Raw genomic sequence first — 15452 nt, 5'->3', positions numbered from 1 at the left:
TCACTAGCCTTAATTCAGCTTCAGGCCTTCCATGCCTCTGATCCCAATCCAAGTACTACTTTCACAAGACCTTTATCAAACATTAGCCCTGGCTACTCCATGCAGATGAAAGATATCCTCAGCTGCCTTGTCTTCTCTGGTGGGGGCAGCGTTATGGCCTGTCTAAACTAATAGCTGACAGTCCTCCTAGAGGTATTTACATAGTTGAAGCTGTAGCTTTAGATGTGTCCCAACTATTTTTGGTTGTAAGACATGATGGACCTGAGACACAGTGTCATATTCTTAGATACGCTCCACTTCCCCTGCCAGTTCTAGAAAAGACTTTTTCCTAAGAGTAAGAAAAATATTTGCCCCAAGGTGAAGTGAGAGGCTGCTCTTAAGGAACTAGATTTTATTTTGTACCAGCTGGGATTTGGCCACCTGTAGAAAGTACAAACAGCACCTTTCTTCTTTGAAAGTAGTAGAAGGAAAGAAATACTGCATCTGAAACATAGCAGTGGAAAAAAACCCTATGTTTGAAGGTGCAGAAATGGACAGTAGCACGTGTGGGTTGCTACAAAGCATTCTGGGTGAACCAAAGAAAGTTTCGTTTTCACCAGTTAAGAAAGCACAGCGAAATTACTCTTGAGGCTGAAGGGATTTTACCCGAGTCCAACAGTTATTAGAGGCAACTGGAGAGCGACCTAGGAGACGGAAGAGTCTCCTTACCTTACAGCAGTTACGGAGGACACGAAAGAGTAGCTCATTTCATGCCGCAGCCCTTCCTTCCCTCCCCCAGACTGCACCTGCACATGAAGAGCAAATCGAAACCAGTCTATTCTAAACCATGGTCTCATTTATTTTGAGGGACCCAAAGCGAGAGCGAGGCTGAGACAGCATAACCAACAGAGAAACTTGTTTCTCAGCATGATTGCCCCTTTCTGGTGGCAGAGTCCTGGCTAGTACCTTCAGGATCACAAAGCTAGCTGAAAGTAGGGCATGCCCATTAAGCTTCCAATCCTTCTTACACGGCCATGGGAGTTTGCACTTATCTTTCTCCTTTGGGTTTTAGCCAGAGTCCAGCCCTTTTGGGCACGATAACACAGCTGAATGGTTTAGCTCCTTTTGTTCCATCTGACAAACAACCTAGCCCTCCCCTGCCAGCAACAATACAACTGGAGCTAGGATTTGTGTGTCCTCTGAGCAAGGATACAGGCTTTGTGCCTTGCTGAGCTGTCTTTGCAAGGACTGCCAACACTCACAGCTGATTAAGCCTGCAGTGCTGCTTTTTGCTTTTTCCTGCTCGCAGACAGATGCAGAAACAAGCTAAGCGAAACAGCACACGCAGCTAGAGCTCTGTACCTAGGAACATTAAAGCAGACTATTAGGGATTAAATAAATTAAACCAGAGGGGAGCTTAACACATTCTCTCTAGGCTTCATTTCTACCTGGCATGCAATTCTGGGTAAGAAACATCCCAGCGTTTCAAGAAACACTATTCTGGAAGGTGGCTCAACGCAGTATACAGAAACGATTGTATTTGGAAAGCTTTTGCCACCACCACGTGGCTGAAACCGTGACTGCAGCCCACCAACTAACTGGAAGTTCAAACTACCAGCAAGGACCAGCCTCGCTGCCAGGGCAAACTGGGACAAGTGTTTGTAGGTTTTAGAGCCTGTGCCACATACCCAAACAAAAAGCATACAACTAATTATTAAATATTATACATTTTATTAACTTAGAACTCCAAAACACACTACTGACTTGCAGTAAGAATAAGGCATGAATTACTGCTGATAAGAACCTGCTAGTTAAGGGATTATACACAGCATATGCCCAACTTGCAAGAGATAACATGTTTTCTGTATGTTGCTGTAGTCCCGTCTGCTGTATTTCATCTCTGGCCAGCCCCAGAGTCTGGGTTGCTAGGGTTATCCTGGGCTTGATAGATAGAGCCTTGCTCTTTAAAGATCTAAAAGAAAGCTAAAGTGCTAGATTATCTTCTTTAGACCCTTCCTCCGCAGTTAGGTATCAGGCACGGAAATACTCAGCCCTTCACTGGGCAGACGCTCACACAGATGGATCATTAACTGCCAATTGCAGACTATCTAGAAGCTGCAGGACAGCCTTCCTTCCCCATTATTCTCTTGGGGGGAAAACAAAACCTGGCAGTGACGTTGCACATTAGTCCAAGGTGCTATATTTCAACTGAAAGGAAGCAGGAGCCTGCTGCCTCTTCTCTAGTACTTTGGGGACACTGAAACAGATACTCAACCATGACATGCGGCATTTGGGATAGTGGCCTGTTCTTCCAGTAGTCTCTCAGTAAAACAGGTAGCTCCTGGCCACTGGCAAAGTGGGTGAAACTCAAACTTGATCATGAAGTGGGATTCAGATGTAATAATGGATAGGAATCCCCAATTCAAACTGCCCTCCCCCCAGCACCTATATGTTATCCACTGAACAGGAATCAAGCTTTTCGTGAGAGATTAGCAACTAGGAACAGCTCTGGATGAGTGGTCGTGACAAGTCAGGCAAAAAAGCTTCCCAACGTGATTCCAACTGCAGCAGCTTGAACGCCTGAAGTGAAAAAAACTTGATGAATGTGCCTGAATTCTCACAATGAGAGGCTAGTCGTCAGCAGAGTTCCTCATCAGTGAGCCAAAGGACAAGGCAGAAACTCCTGGTATGTGACCAGCACAGATCTGTAACATCCGGAGAAGTCGCTGAGCAGTGGCAACTCGTATCCCTTCCAACTGGAAACAAAATGGAGAAATTATTTAATCAACAGAAATGAAGAAAAGCAGTGCTAAGCTGTGATAAAAGAAAGAATCGGAGCAGGCATTAAGTATGGTTCAGAGCGGCTAGCTACAGAAAACCCCAAACAGGCCCATTTACTCCTCTAATGTTAAGGAAGGTACAGTGCTGTCAGCTGAAAACCCTGAAGGGCTTGCCAAAGGCACAGATATTACCTGCTGGTAGGGAAGCAGCCTCTGAGGGTGTAATGATGAGTACACGGAAAAAGTGAAGTGTGCTACCGCTGAATGCCAAACTCTCCCTCCAGCTCTTCAGACCAAGCAGGTAATTGGAAAGAGTGGCATATCAGATGGCAAAACAGTCTGTGAAGCAACAAAGCCTGGCTAACAGGAAGCATTACGTGGGCAAGAGAGTCACATGGCAAATAACAGCTCAGGGGCTCCCAGGAAGAGAAAATGCCTCAAGGAACAAGTGTACCAAGGCTTTGCATATCAGAGAAGTCTTTGTTAATTTAGGCTTGGCTTCCTGAGGCTTTAAGTAGCACAGGAAGGAGCAGGTAATCTAGAAGACTCATTTCAAGGACAGTCAGACTCCTGTACCTCTACTGTTCTGTAGAAAGAGTCTGGTCTCTGACACTTACACAACACAGTAGTGTATGTACATATATTTATTGCTGATGTAATGATGTTCCTAAGGATCAGAGAGCAGTGGAATTCACAAATCCCTTCAGACACCAAATAAGCACCTTACCTCCAGCTCACAGAATAGCACAGGACTGCAGTAGACTTCTCCCAGTTTCCAGATGGCGTTCATCTCTACGCTGCAATAATTCACCCTGCCAACTACAGAAAAAGTTTTCCCACATTACAAGCCCCGTAATCAACATTCAGTGAAGAAAAGTACCAGGAAATTCCACATCCACAAAACGATCCAGAGCTAATTTTGAGAGCACCATAGAAGGTAAGGCAATAGTGTACAACAGTACAGTACAACAAGAGTACAAACAGAACGGTACAAGATGCGCAATGGAATTAGCATCTAAGTCGTTCATAATACTGACAGCAGGAATAGTATCGCCACATTGCTGAGTACTGTAACATTAACATTTTGGATAAGGGATCAGTACACTATCAGCAGGGGCAGAATCTTCTACTCATTAATCAGAAGCCCTCGTGGTTCATGTGGTATCACAGGGTGATGTCTCCATGGACTTCACTCCATCAGGAGAGCCATAGCACAAGACAATGCCAAGACTCTTTTCCACCCCAGAATTAGGCCTCTTGACCTCCAAATTCCAGGGACAGAGCACCTCTGTTCCAACACTGAGCAGTATAGTGTGGCCCCTCCAGCTCTTCAGAGCTGAAGTAGGGAGGGGAAATGCCCTCTCTGCTTTTGGGGTGGGGGGGGAGCAGGGAGGGAGATTAAAGGCACAATGGAGCCAGACAGCACACAGCAGGGATACCAGTCTTGTATTAAAACTATACTTAATAGTTTCGTAGCTCATCCATTTAGATTCATTTTATTACCACAGCATCATCTGCTCCTCACTGCTCATTAAGATTACCATTAAGAGGTATCTGCAAGAGCAGACAGAACAGACTTCTGCAGTGCCACAGGAAAAAAATAAAAATCAATAACACAAATCCTATTCAGGGATTACGGACAGAGAACAGAGATCTGACTGGCAAAAACAAAAAGGAGAGAGCAAGTAAGCACGAGAGAAGAGAACCGTGTTTTATCCAAGAAAACAATAAAAAAAGCCAGATGATTTCAGATACAATTTAAACAAAACTTTTGACAAAGCCGCTGGTTTTCTTTGTTTTGTTTCAAGTTAAGTCACTGCCCTGTTTTAAGGAAAGCAACAGTGAGCTGTGCTGCTTGGAGAGGAGGAAGAGAGCAGATGCCATACGTACCCCCAGTGACAAGAAAGCACACTTTCCCCAGGAAGAAGCTGGCATCCACGTGAGCTAGGGAAGCTTCGACATTCTTCAAGCTGTCAGAAAAGCACAGACAATCCAGTTGGACAGGGAGGTAAAACCAGTGCAACGTAAGGACAAAGGGAATAACTTTCAGAAGCACGATTAGAAACTCAATGATGTTAACATCTGCTGATCTGTGAGCTGGCAGAGTTATGCTCTATGCTAAAAGCATGGCAGCAGAGACCTCTGTAATACCCACAGCTGTTTAATAATCCATAACATATCCTTTCCACCCAAAACTCAGACTTCATTTGAATGGTGTCCTCCATGATTTGTGGACACTAAGCATCTGAATTCATTAACATCCAACGAGACTTCAGCACTACTTTGGCTCTTTCAGAAGAGCTAGCCCACACATTTCTGCAGCCCCATCTGTGCTGTAAGTATGCAGCTGGGCCTGTAATTTTTGGTAAATGAGAGCCCAGGATCATCAGTCACAAGTTAAGTAAGTAATAAAATGCTGACTTTTGTGCCTTAGCAAGTCTTTACTTATGGCCTGGGGGCACAAATATCATTTCTACAAAGATGAGCACAAGATGAAAGAAAAGGGATCAACCGCTGCAGACCTTTCTCTTTTGCCTAGAGACATCTGTAGTGCTAATCCCACTTGATCAGCAGTATCAGTGAACTGGGGAGACAGACGCAGCGACTGGCTGGTTATTAGGTAGCACTGCCCAGCACACATCAGCCATCTGTATATTACAGAACTTAACAGCACCACCATCATTTCCATCTAATTTTACAGACAGTGTCTTTCCAAAGCTCAGTTCATATCATCCCGTGTCTGGATCCAGGAATAAATTCTGCCTTCTCTGCTATGGTAACTTAGTGCACAACAGGTGTGTTATTGGACAGAGCGGTTCAGTCCTAATCCATTGCTGGAGGCCAGAAAACCACTGTATGTGTTACTGAGCTCTCCCAACACAGCAAGTCTTGGGTTTGAAATCCACTATTCGGCGATTCTGACGCAGTAAAAATGTAGATTGAGCCATCAATCCAAGAAAGAACATCAGTTTCTCCTCTCATATTTTTGCCCTTCTTTTACCTGTATTTGCTCTTGATGTCAATCATAAAGGCAATCAGATCTATCCTGGGCCGAAGGTGATCCCTCTCTGAAGGTAAGGGGAGGGATGTAGCAAGGTGACTGAAAGATAATAAATTTGCCAGTTTAACCAAATAGCTTGGCAAGGCAGTATCCACTTAACCATAACCACATAACCATTGCAGTTCACCACGTAGCAAGTTACCAGGAAGCCCACTAATTACTAAATACATAGGCACTGAAGAGACGCTGTGATTCTTTAAGTGGTATTCTCATCTCTTAGGCCTACTCATAGTTGCTGCCAGCCACAATGATACTCGCTAGACAAGGTTGTTTATAATGGGAAGCTTATTAGAGCATAACAAGACTCACAAACATTTTCTCTGCACAGATCTGTATGGCAGTCATTTTATTTAATTGTTAAGAAGAGTCCTTTCTAACAAAGTGAATCCCAATGCTTCGCTGGTATATTTTGCTGCCAAGTTTCAGTTAAAATGCATCAGTGCTTTCCTGTCACATTCCAGAGATACTGCTCATATGCTCACACAGGAGAGGCTGCCTTCTCAGGTGTCCATGTTACAGAAAGGTGTGTTGTACTCACAAAACCTTAAACCAGAAATTTATCACTAGTATAGCTTTATAGATGAAGTTATAACTCAGAAAGAGCTTCTATTATACCACTACCCCCCTTTTTATCCCTTTCACTGTCAGGAGTTACTAGGTTAGTTTAGGTGTCCTTCTACACAATACCACCACTGTTGATACAGCTGTTGGCAGAAGAATTACAGGGTGGGGATTTTTTGTGTCTCTTCCCACTACAAAAAAAAAAAAAAAAAAAAAAGGCTTCGATAGTGCATATCTGGGCCTTCCACAGGGAAGAATATTATCAGCACCATGTTTTTGGAAGGTCACCTAAAAGATAGATCGGACAAACAAAAATCCCAGAATCTCAGTCTCTCTCACAATCCACTTCCTCTCTGGAAGCCAAGAGAGAAACACTGATTTTGGTCTCCTTGGGGAATATTACTTCTACCAATTAAGTCTTAAGGACTTAACAGTTTTCCCCAGCAGCCACAGACCATGGTACACACTCCCTTCTATTAATCATACGCAGTTTGTAGTTTTGTCTGCCAGTCTCCAGATAAAGGTGTTTTGTTTCCTATAAATAAGGAAGGTATGACTTAACAAAAACATCCTGAAACTAACACAGGATATGAGCAAAGTGTGCTTGAAAGACACATTGCAACACAAACAAGCTTATAAATTTAAGGTGGATTTTAGGGAGAAGCTGCGGAGAAAGGAAAGTATCAGATCTCATTGTCGGGGGGGGGGGAACAAACCAAAACCAACAACCCAAAAAACCTCCATGATTTGGAATTCTACTATATTTAAACCAACATCACTAGATGATGTCAGCAGCCTCCAGATATGCGCTACAGGAGCCTTTTTTTTTTCCTAGTGGCAAGAGACACAAAAACCCCAGCCCTGCAATTCTTCTCCCAACAGCTGTATCTGGCAGGTAGACTTGCCAGACAAGATACCATATTGCTTTGTAATGTGTATAATCCCAAAGCAACACAGTGGGAAAAAAACTGTCACAGACTTCTGCTTCTTCATGGAATTCTGCTTCCCTAGTGATACTAGCACAGGGACTTATCTTGCTCTGTAGAGCATAAGTTTCCATGCCTTTGGGTAGTTACCCAGCTGTAGTACCAGTAGTCATCTAGTTATGGCACTCCACAGCTCAGCAGAGGCTGCAGGATTTGCATAGAAAATTGGGTAATTGATTTACTATTAGCTAGCACAAACATCCAAGATGCCATGATCAGAGCAGTACAGTTGCTCTAACTGGCCAGTAGAACATTAGCTCGGGTTTGCCTTTACTGCATAGCCTTGGATTACAGCAGTGAAATAACACAAACACCTTCAGAAGAGCTGACTAAACTCATTTGGTCTTGGCAAGAGAGCTGTCAAGGACATTATATCGTAAAAAGTTAGTTAATCAGGCTTTTAAGACAGGACTTGTCATGTTAAAATTCCAAATGCGTCTTAATAGCTTGAGGAGGAAAAGCACGTACATGCATACAAACCAGAAAACGGCTCTGAAGAGCACCAAAAGTTATGGACATCTTTCAGGAAAACTTGTTTGCTTTCAAGTAGCTGCAAGCATTGTACTTGTCCCAATTTGTCCCAGGTTGTTTAATTCCTGCATATGTCTGTCTCCCAGGAGAAAAAAAAAAATCTGTGCTCCTCTCATACCCTTGCAATTTATTAATCAAACACCTGTGCAACATGCAAAGGGCAGCGGTATGTGCACAGTGAACACGGTGAATGTGAGAATTATTTCCACCCCCATTTCTAAACATGCTCAAACTGCTTGCCCTGAAGACAAGAGCGGTTTGCCTTCGGCAGATGCCAGCCACATCTGTGCAGTAGTGCACTCTAGCGTTCACAACACCAAGTTCTTTCTTCGAAACGAACGCCCTGCAGTTCCGGCTACCGCCACTTGGGTAGAACCTGCATTTATAAGCAATTTCGGTGCGTGCGTTTCTGAAGCAGAAACTTTTCGTGAATTCGCATCACGGCCGCTGCTTTGGCTCCATCTCTTGGACCGGGTGGGGGAGGGCCCCTGTAGACCCCGCTACGGTCCTGCGGCCGGGGCCGCAGGCGGCGCATCCCCCTCCCCGCCACTCACATACTGATCTTGAAGTCCTTCTTCTCTCGGAGGATCGCCTCCGCCAGCTTCTGCTGGAGGCCTTCGTCCGAACCCACCAGCTGCGCGGACAGGAGGGAAAAGCACGGTCAGAGGCCGCCCCGGAGCCGGCGCCCAGCCGGGGGCGGCCCCGCGGCTCGCCCCCCGCCACGGCGCCGGGGGCCCCGCGCGAACCGGCGCCGGGGGGGCGGGGCCAGCCCCAATGGCTACATTTGCATATCGCAGCCAGGCGGCCTATCCCCGCGGGGGGGGCGGGGCCGGCACGGCCGTCGCCGCTGAGGCAGGGCCGTTACCCCTGAAGCGCGGCCCGCGGCGGCGGAGGGTGCGGGACAGGCGGGCGCCGACCACAGGGCCGGGCCCCGGGAAGGGATGGCGGGGGCGAGGGGCGGCGAGGCGCCGCCGGACCTACCAGGAAGGCGGCGGAGTTGAGTGCCGGGAGCTTGTCGAAGGGCCGCACCACCGCCATCCCCGCAGGAGGCAGTGCCGCTCGCCCGCCGGGATTCAAACCGCCTCCAACCCACGCGTCGCGCCGACGTAGGGCGTCGGGGGCGGGGCCTGAGGGGAGGGGGCGGGGCTGCCGGCGCGCGTGCGCGTTGGGCCCGTCAGGGAGCGGGCGGGCGGGGGCGCTCCGGGGCTTCTAGTCAGGCGCGGGGGGGTGTCCCGGCCGCAGTGGGGCACCTCGGGTGGGGTTTGCGCGGGGCTCTGGTACCCTCCGGGCGTTCAGGTGCCTCACGGCCTGAGTAATCACTGACAACCGCGGTACCGACTGCTAATCCCGGTAGAACTCTGCAAAGCAACTGCGTTCCTGCAGCACCCAGGCGCCCCGCGGGTCGATCGTGCCCGAGGCACTCATCGGTGGCGCCAGACGATGCTCGAGGGTTTCAAAGCCGCGTCAGAGGGGTCTCACGCTGGCCTCACCTTGGCTCTCCAGGGGTATCATGGGCAGCCCTAAGCTTCCAAGAAGCAAAGTCCTTATTTGCAGGGCTGGGCTGTCCCCCTGGTCCTTTGCACGCTAAATTGTTCTGTGCAGGGTTTTGCAGCAGCTCCAGCAGCCCCGACCTCCATCTTACCCCTTCCTGGGCAGCTTCCCCCTCGCCCCCCTGGCTGGCTGGCCTCTGCCCAGCCTGGCGCTCCCCTGCCCCTGATACCGGCAGGAAGGGGCCCATGCAGAAGCACTGCAGTTACGGATGTAGGCTGAGCTTTTCTCATGCCAAGGTCAGAGCGGGAGGATGACGTGCAGTGATGTAAAGCCCTCGGAGGCCCAATGTCCCTTGGTGACCTGTGGTCCACCTTGCTGCATCTCTCGTTCTTTGCCTCGTCCCCGGGTTCGGCTCCAGCTCGGTGTGGAAGAGGGTCCAGGACCCCCTCAGCTGCCTGCTGGGGCTGGGGCTCCCTGCCCCTTCAACCAGGGCACCTCCAAATGGCAAGAGATGTGCCAGGGGGAGGAAGAAGGCCGCAGGAGGACAAAGACATGTCTCGGATGTGGCGAGCTGGAGAGAGGAGGCGGAGGGGAGAGGGGGGGGGTTTAATGTAAGCTGACATCACATGGCTGCCGTGGCTTTTTTGATCTTGACAAAGGCAGACAGTTCCGCTCGTTGCCAGCATGAGACAAATTACAGGTGAAGCAGAAGAGATTACAGGATATTTCTGGTTGTTATTGAGTTTGGTGGGGGGAAGGGAGGACGAATCCAGTGCAGACGTGTCCTAAAGATGGGAGGCAGGCAGATGGGATAAATAACAAGAGCCAGCTCCCGGGCCGGGGGAGCATAGAGAGCAATTTGGACAACACTGCTTTTGGGCTGCTGAGGGTGTAGAAATACGCTAAAAGCTGCAGCACCCACCTAAAAGGTGTTTCTCCTCTTTCATCCCCCTGGTACTCCCCCTTGCCTGCTCTCCGGCCCTGCAGAAGGACCTGGGTGGCTTCAGTGTCCGGTCGGGGACATGCTCGCTGTCCCCTCTGTCGCTGCAGGGTTCTGGTGACACCGGTGCCTGCTGAGGTTCAGCATGTCCAGATGAGCTACCACCAATCCCACAGTTATTTTTACTTGTCCCCAGCAGGTTTCTTGGCCGTCCCTTGGCAGACTTCCCCCTGCAGGGCTGACCCCCACCCTCTGTGTGGGGACACAGAGATTCACCCCGCTCCCTCCTCCGCGTGCCCTACCTTCACTGCGCCATTTCACCAGGGGAACACCTCCCCCTTTGCCACTTACTAATGAAGGACCCTTGGGTGCACAGCCCACCTGAGGGTGACTTGGAAGGGGACAGTGGTAGTGCTGATGGTCCCTGCCTGAAAGTCCAGGCTTTGGCACAGCCAATTTCCTCCTGGGATGCAAAGCCATTGCCCGACAGCTGGCACGGCGAGCTGTGCCAGGCAGATTCATTTTGCTTTCCTTCCTCTTTGAAACGCAGGCAGGGATGCTCCGTGGGGGGGTGCAAAGCCTGCAGAGCAAGCTCAGGTCTGTGGAGAACCAGGGGGGAGAACAGGAGTCATCATCCTGCACCCTTGTTGGCTATTTACCCATGGGCTAAGGGGTGTAAACCAGATCTAATGTCAAAGGGTAGCATTTAAAAACTGCTTTTCATGGTAGAGGATGGCATAAGGAGGTGGAGACTCAGGCTGGCAATGTGCCTGCAGCTCTCGTCTAGATCTGTAGCTTGGCAAGGAGAGAAGGGGAGAGGGATGAGACACGGTTGATGTTCGGGCTGGGGTGTATTTTACGTATCACTGCGTGACTACGTCAAGCTGTTTCACCTCTCTCTGCCCCGTTTCCAGTTTGCAAAGCGGGAATAATGAGTCGATCTCCGCTTCCGAGCAGTGCAGAAGAGCTGAAGCAGGGGTGTCAGTGCACTGGCCCCCAGCACAGGCAGCAGGGGCAAGAGCAGGGCATGATAGGGAAAGGGAGAGCTCCTGATTTTACTCTGTGGGCCATTGTACATTGCTCTGGTAGCATAAACCATTCCAAAAATGAGTAGAAGTGTAATGTAGCCCCTGTGAAGATGCTCTGGTGCTGCCAATGAAGGCAATTAGCGTCAGTGAGACTTGGCCTGGCCATCACCAGTGCTCCCTGGGAATGGTGCGGTCGCTTCTGCAGCAGGACAGCACCGGCTGCTACAAAAAATATTGTACAACACACATTGCCCTCGGATATCCTTGGCCAATTTGCTGTGTGCTTCATCCAGCGGGTTGGAGACTGAATCTCAGGATATTTTCTCTCTGATTTCTCCCTCGGTTCTCCCCGAGCAGCCAGAGAACCAATGGAGACAGGCTTTGGAGGTGGTCTTGGGAGCAGCGCTGACCCCAGCATGGTCCCAGTTGTCTCAGTACCTGCTCCCAGACCTCCTGGCAGTGGTGGCTTAATCCCAGCCCTGTTCAGCACGAGTTTTGTGAGACGTTGCCTGGCCATGCGTTGCTGGCTCCGGGCTGACCTCTTGCAGTGCTGCCCGGGAAGCGCGCAGAATACAAACTTGTGTGTATTTGATTGCACTTGTTCACTCACTAATAGACAAATATTGTATCATTTGCAGCAAGTGCAAATTATTAGGGAAACTAATGACATTTCCACATATGTTGCTGGCAACTTCAGCTTCCTTTGGGAAAGGCTCTCTCCAGCTATTGTTAGACCCAAAGTAAGTCAGCTTTTTCCATTCTGCTCTTTAATTTAACTCACCGTATGCATTTTCTTAGCTTTTTAATCAACTCAGCAAAGCTTCTCAAATGGGTTTCCTTATTTGAAGCTGCAGTATCACCCAGAAGGCAGGTTACTCTGCTTTCCCACCAGAGTATCCGACTGATGTCCTGACATGCATCCAGGGTGCCTTCTGCATCCTGCAGCAAGTCCCTTGCCTCCAGCAGCTGAGCAGGGAAGTATTTCTGTGACTTGCTGAAGTTTTGTCCTCTACTGCGGACCTTGGGGGAGCCTACTTTGATAAAGTCCATCTTCTCCCATGCCTCTACCTACCTTGGGAGAGTAGTATTTGGGGGATTGGTGTCGCCTTAAAGACAGGCAGAGACTTGTGTCTGATCATCTCAGAAGATGCTGATAAAAGCCTAAAGGACACTAAAGAACAGCAAGGAAACTTGTTAGGAAAACCTGGAATAATAATCAGGCTTGGGATTAAGCCGAGCTCAGTATGTCGTTCATGCTGTGATTTATGGCCACGTTACAAGCAGGAAGCGTGTGCCTGAGGTTGCCCAACTATCTCCTCTGTCTCCAGCCAGGGCTTTTGTCTGAGAAGGGTTTCATGATTTCTGCTCTGGCTGGGTGGCCCTCTCACGTCAAACCTGACCTCACACTTGCCTTCATTGCACAGGTGAATTTGTGGCTGCCCAGAGATATGGAGGGAGTTGGAGGCTTGGTGGTGGGCAGGTATCCTGGGGTGAACGGTTTCGGGGGGGCTCATGTGTGCACAGCCACTCAGAGGCTTCCTCTGAGCCAGGTGGAAGGGACTGGAAGCCCCCCAGGCACCAGGCAGGATGATATGCATGCGCATATGCCTGGAAGATGCTGAGTGGCACACAGCAGCCTTATTCATAGTGAAAACTGAACTGCAGCTGAAGTGTTTCCATGCGGTTCAAGCTGTACGCAGCACATCGATGCCTGGAGCTGTCTTGATGCTGCAGCTCTTGTTGGAAACCAAAGGATGTGACAGCACCTGAGAGCCCTGTCACAGGCAGCAAGCAGCTGCCGTGGTATTGGAGGCAGAGGGTCTGCAAGTGTGTCCCAGCTCCGGCAGCACGAAGCCCGGTGCTCATTTCCTGCTGCCTCCAAGGCTGCTTCAAACTCAGCTGGGGGGGTTTCTGCTTGAAGCAAGCGAGACTGCCATGTCATGACTTGCACAAGCCCACCAGTGTGGCAGTGGCTGCGGAAAGAGGTGATCCCTGCTCCTCGCCATGCCCTCCCAGTGCTTGCATGGCAGGGAAGTGAGCCAGGGGAAAAAATGACCCTGTGAGAAAAAAACTATTGCTGTTCTGGGGGTTTGGCTGCATGAGCAGCATGCTAGCATTAAGCCTGAGCTTAAACCCTTCTCCCCGAAGTTGCGGCCCGATGGACACACACTGGCTCTGGTGTCCCCCCGGGGTGACCTACAATAGAGAGCTGGGACGGTTGGCTGGGGATGGGGGGGGATCTTACATGTTTTGGCCTGATGTCCTTGAGGACGCCCTGACCCGGCAGGCCCTCCCAGGGTGGCCTGTGGCTCCGGCACTGACTGGTCTCCTGGAGAAATGAATAGCCTCCTGCCTTGTGCCAGCCACCACTGATCTCACTCTCATTTTCTTTGCATACCTGGCAAGTGGTTTGCCTTCTGCCCTCTCAAATATACTGCATCTTCACCTGCCCTTAGGGTTTGCTCTGGGAACACAATAAACAACATCTGTTCAATGTTATTTTTTTTAAATCTTTTTGGCTTTTGGTTTGTCCAAACCACACGTTTCTCTCCCAGTACAGTCAAAACCATGAGACTTATGTTTTCCTCCCTCTGCGGTGGGATTAGTGAAGCAGTTACTGCGCTGAGGGTTGAGGTGGGTATCATGGCTGAACTTCAGTGAGGTTAAAATTAAGTCATGATTGCAGGCTCCTCTCTGGAGGCACATGGCAATCATCTGGAGTGCCCACCTTGCTGGAGCAAACCAAGAAGCAGCTAGCTAATCCTAACGGATCTGATCCTCCATACAGATATCCTGCTAGTATAGGGGGGATCGCAAGCCTATACTCAATGCTTCTAAGCTATTACGAAGTTACATCAACCAGAAGTGGGGCTCGGGAGGACAAAAGGAGAATGAGGAGGAAATCACGGAGCACGCCAGCCAGCTCCAACGGCTCCCAGCACAGCCCTGGCTCTGCACTGATGGCTGAAACCCCGGTGCAGACCAGGCAACAGACCCCTTGGGTGCATGACCTTTGGAGCCAGCAAGCGCACGTGGGCTCTGTCACCATCCACAGGTTGGCTTGGGGAGGGGACGAACCCATTTGTGCCTGAAACGCAATCTACTGGGAAGCCAAACCTCGCACCTCGTGGCTCCTGGGGCGTAGGTGTGTAGTGGGCACAAATTCGGGGCTCAGACAGTTTGGTGCATATTATTAGCCCCGCAAGCCTTTACAACCACCCCCCCGCGGCGCACCTGCAGGGCTGTGGGTGTCAGAGACTAAGCAGGCAGGGCTGGAGAGCGCAGGCAGGAGAGCAGGCAGCTCTCGGGGCTGGAGCCAGTTGTTTGATTGATTTTGTTAGAACATTTTTGCGTTAAACGACTTCTGGGTCACGGTGAAAATTTCCCTGTGTACAAAAAAAAAAACCAACCAAAAAACCAAACCAGTTTGGTTGTTCCTATTTCTGTGCTGCTGAAAAGCTGAAAATGTTTTAACAAAACCTCTTCCGTCAGCAGCAGCAATGACAGAGCCAGGTATGGATTCAGGAAACAAGGTATTTGACTGAAAGCAAAAATATTATTTCAGGCAGCAATATTTTTCTGTTTTCTGCTGTAAGATACTCTTGGTCAAAGTGTTGATTATTTTATTTTTGCATAAAACCCCTAAAGGAAGTACTAACCTCCCTCCCCCTTCCACCCCTCCCTCCCTCTGCCTCCATCCTGCTACTGACAAGCCACCAGCCCCCAGAGCCTGGGGTGGGCACACCGGTAAACCTGTGGAGCCTTAAAATCCTGTAAATCTCCATCAGCCTGAGCTCACACACGTCTCTCCCAGCATTTCTCCTCCTCCCCAGCCCCATCCTTCCTTCTCAGCCTGGTGGAGAGCTGGTCCTCCGGCGCTGCAGCCCAGGCTGCGGATGATGCGGGAGGAGGGAGAGCATCCCTCGGCTGCCTCTCCCGTGGCTCTCGCCCGGGTACCATGTGCGGGTGAGCTCGGGAGGCCCGTTGCCATAGCGACTGCTGTTAAAATGCCCCCCCTGCGCAGGGATGCAATTGGTTGCAGACGGTCCCTCCTTCAGGGGGGAGGCCAGCGGTGGGGTGCCCTGGAGAGGCTGG

At 49.8% G+C, this 15452-nt stretch overlaps 1 protein-coding gene across 2 annotated transcripts; it reads right to left on the bottom strand.

Annotated features, from left to right (window-relative positions):
• Positions 1-1690: 1690 nt before the first annotated feature.
• CENPM (centromere protein M) lies at positions 1691-8959 on the bottom strand. Of its 2 annotated transcripts, XM_076336825.1 has the most exons (6): positions 8880-8959; positions 8453-8532; positions 5761-5859; positions 4650-4729; positions 3487-3578; positions 1691-2735 (listed from the first exon to the last, which is right to left on the bottom strand). In XM_076336825.1, exons 1-6 carry the CDS (start codon positions 8934-8936, stop codon positions 2610-2612), a joined length of 534 nt encoding a protein of 177 aa, XP_076192940.1. In that variant the 5' UTR covers positions 8937-8959; the 3' UTR covers positions 1691-2609. The 2 variants fall into 2 exon arrangements, with proteins under 2 accessions (XP_076192940.1, XP_076192949.1); XM_076336834.1 differs by lacking the exon at positions 5761-5859.
• Between the last annotated feature and the right edge of the window lie 6493 nt (positions 8960-15452).

The sequence above is a fragment of the Aptenodytes patagonicus genome, chromosome 1 (genome assembly GCF_965638725.1).
Source record: "Aptenodytes patagonicus chromosome 1, bAptPat1.pri.cur, whole genome shotgun sequence".
In the NCBI taxonomy this organism is placed as follows: Eukaryota; Metazoa; Chordata; class Aves; order Sphenisciformes; family Spheniscidae; genus Aptenodytes; species Aptenodytes patagonicus.
Note: the sequence above shows the minus strand (reverse complement) of the source record. Positions and strands in the feature narration are given on the sequence as shown.

What these genes read in the sequence shown, in the direction of transcription:
- CENPM (XM_076336825.1), bottom strand. Translation starts at nt 8,936, where the DNA reads ATGGCGGTGGTGCGGCCCTTCGACAAGCTCCCGGCACTCAACTCCGCC. An exon ending in AAGGACTTCAAGATCAGTAT is followed by an intron (nt 5,860 to 8,452) that starts GTGAGTGGCGGG and finishes ATTATCTTTCAG; the next exon opens with TCACCTTGCTACATCCCTCC. An exon ending in GACATCAAGAGCAAATACAG is followed by an intron (nt 4,730 to 5,760) that starts GTAAAAGAAGGG and finishes CTTTTCTGACAG; the next exon opens with CTTGAAGAATGTCGAAGCTT.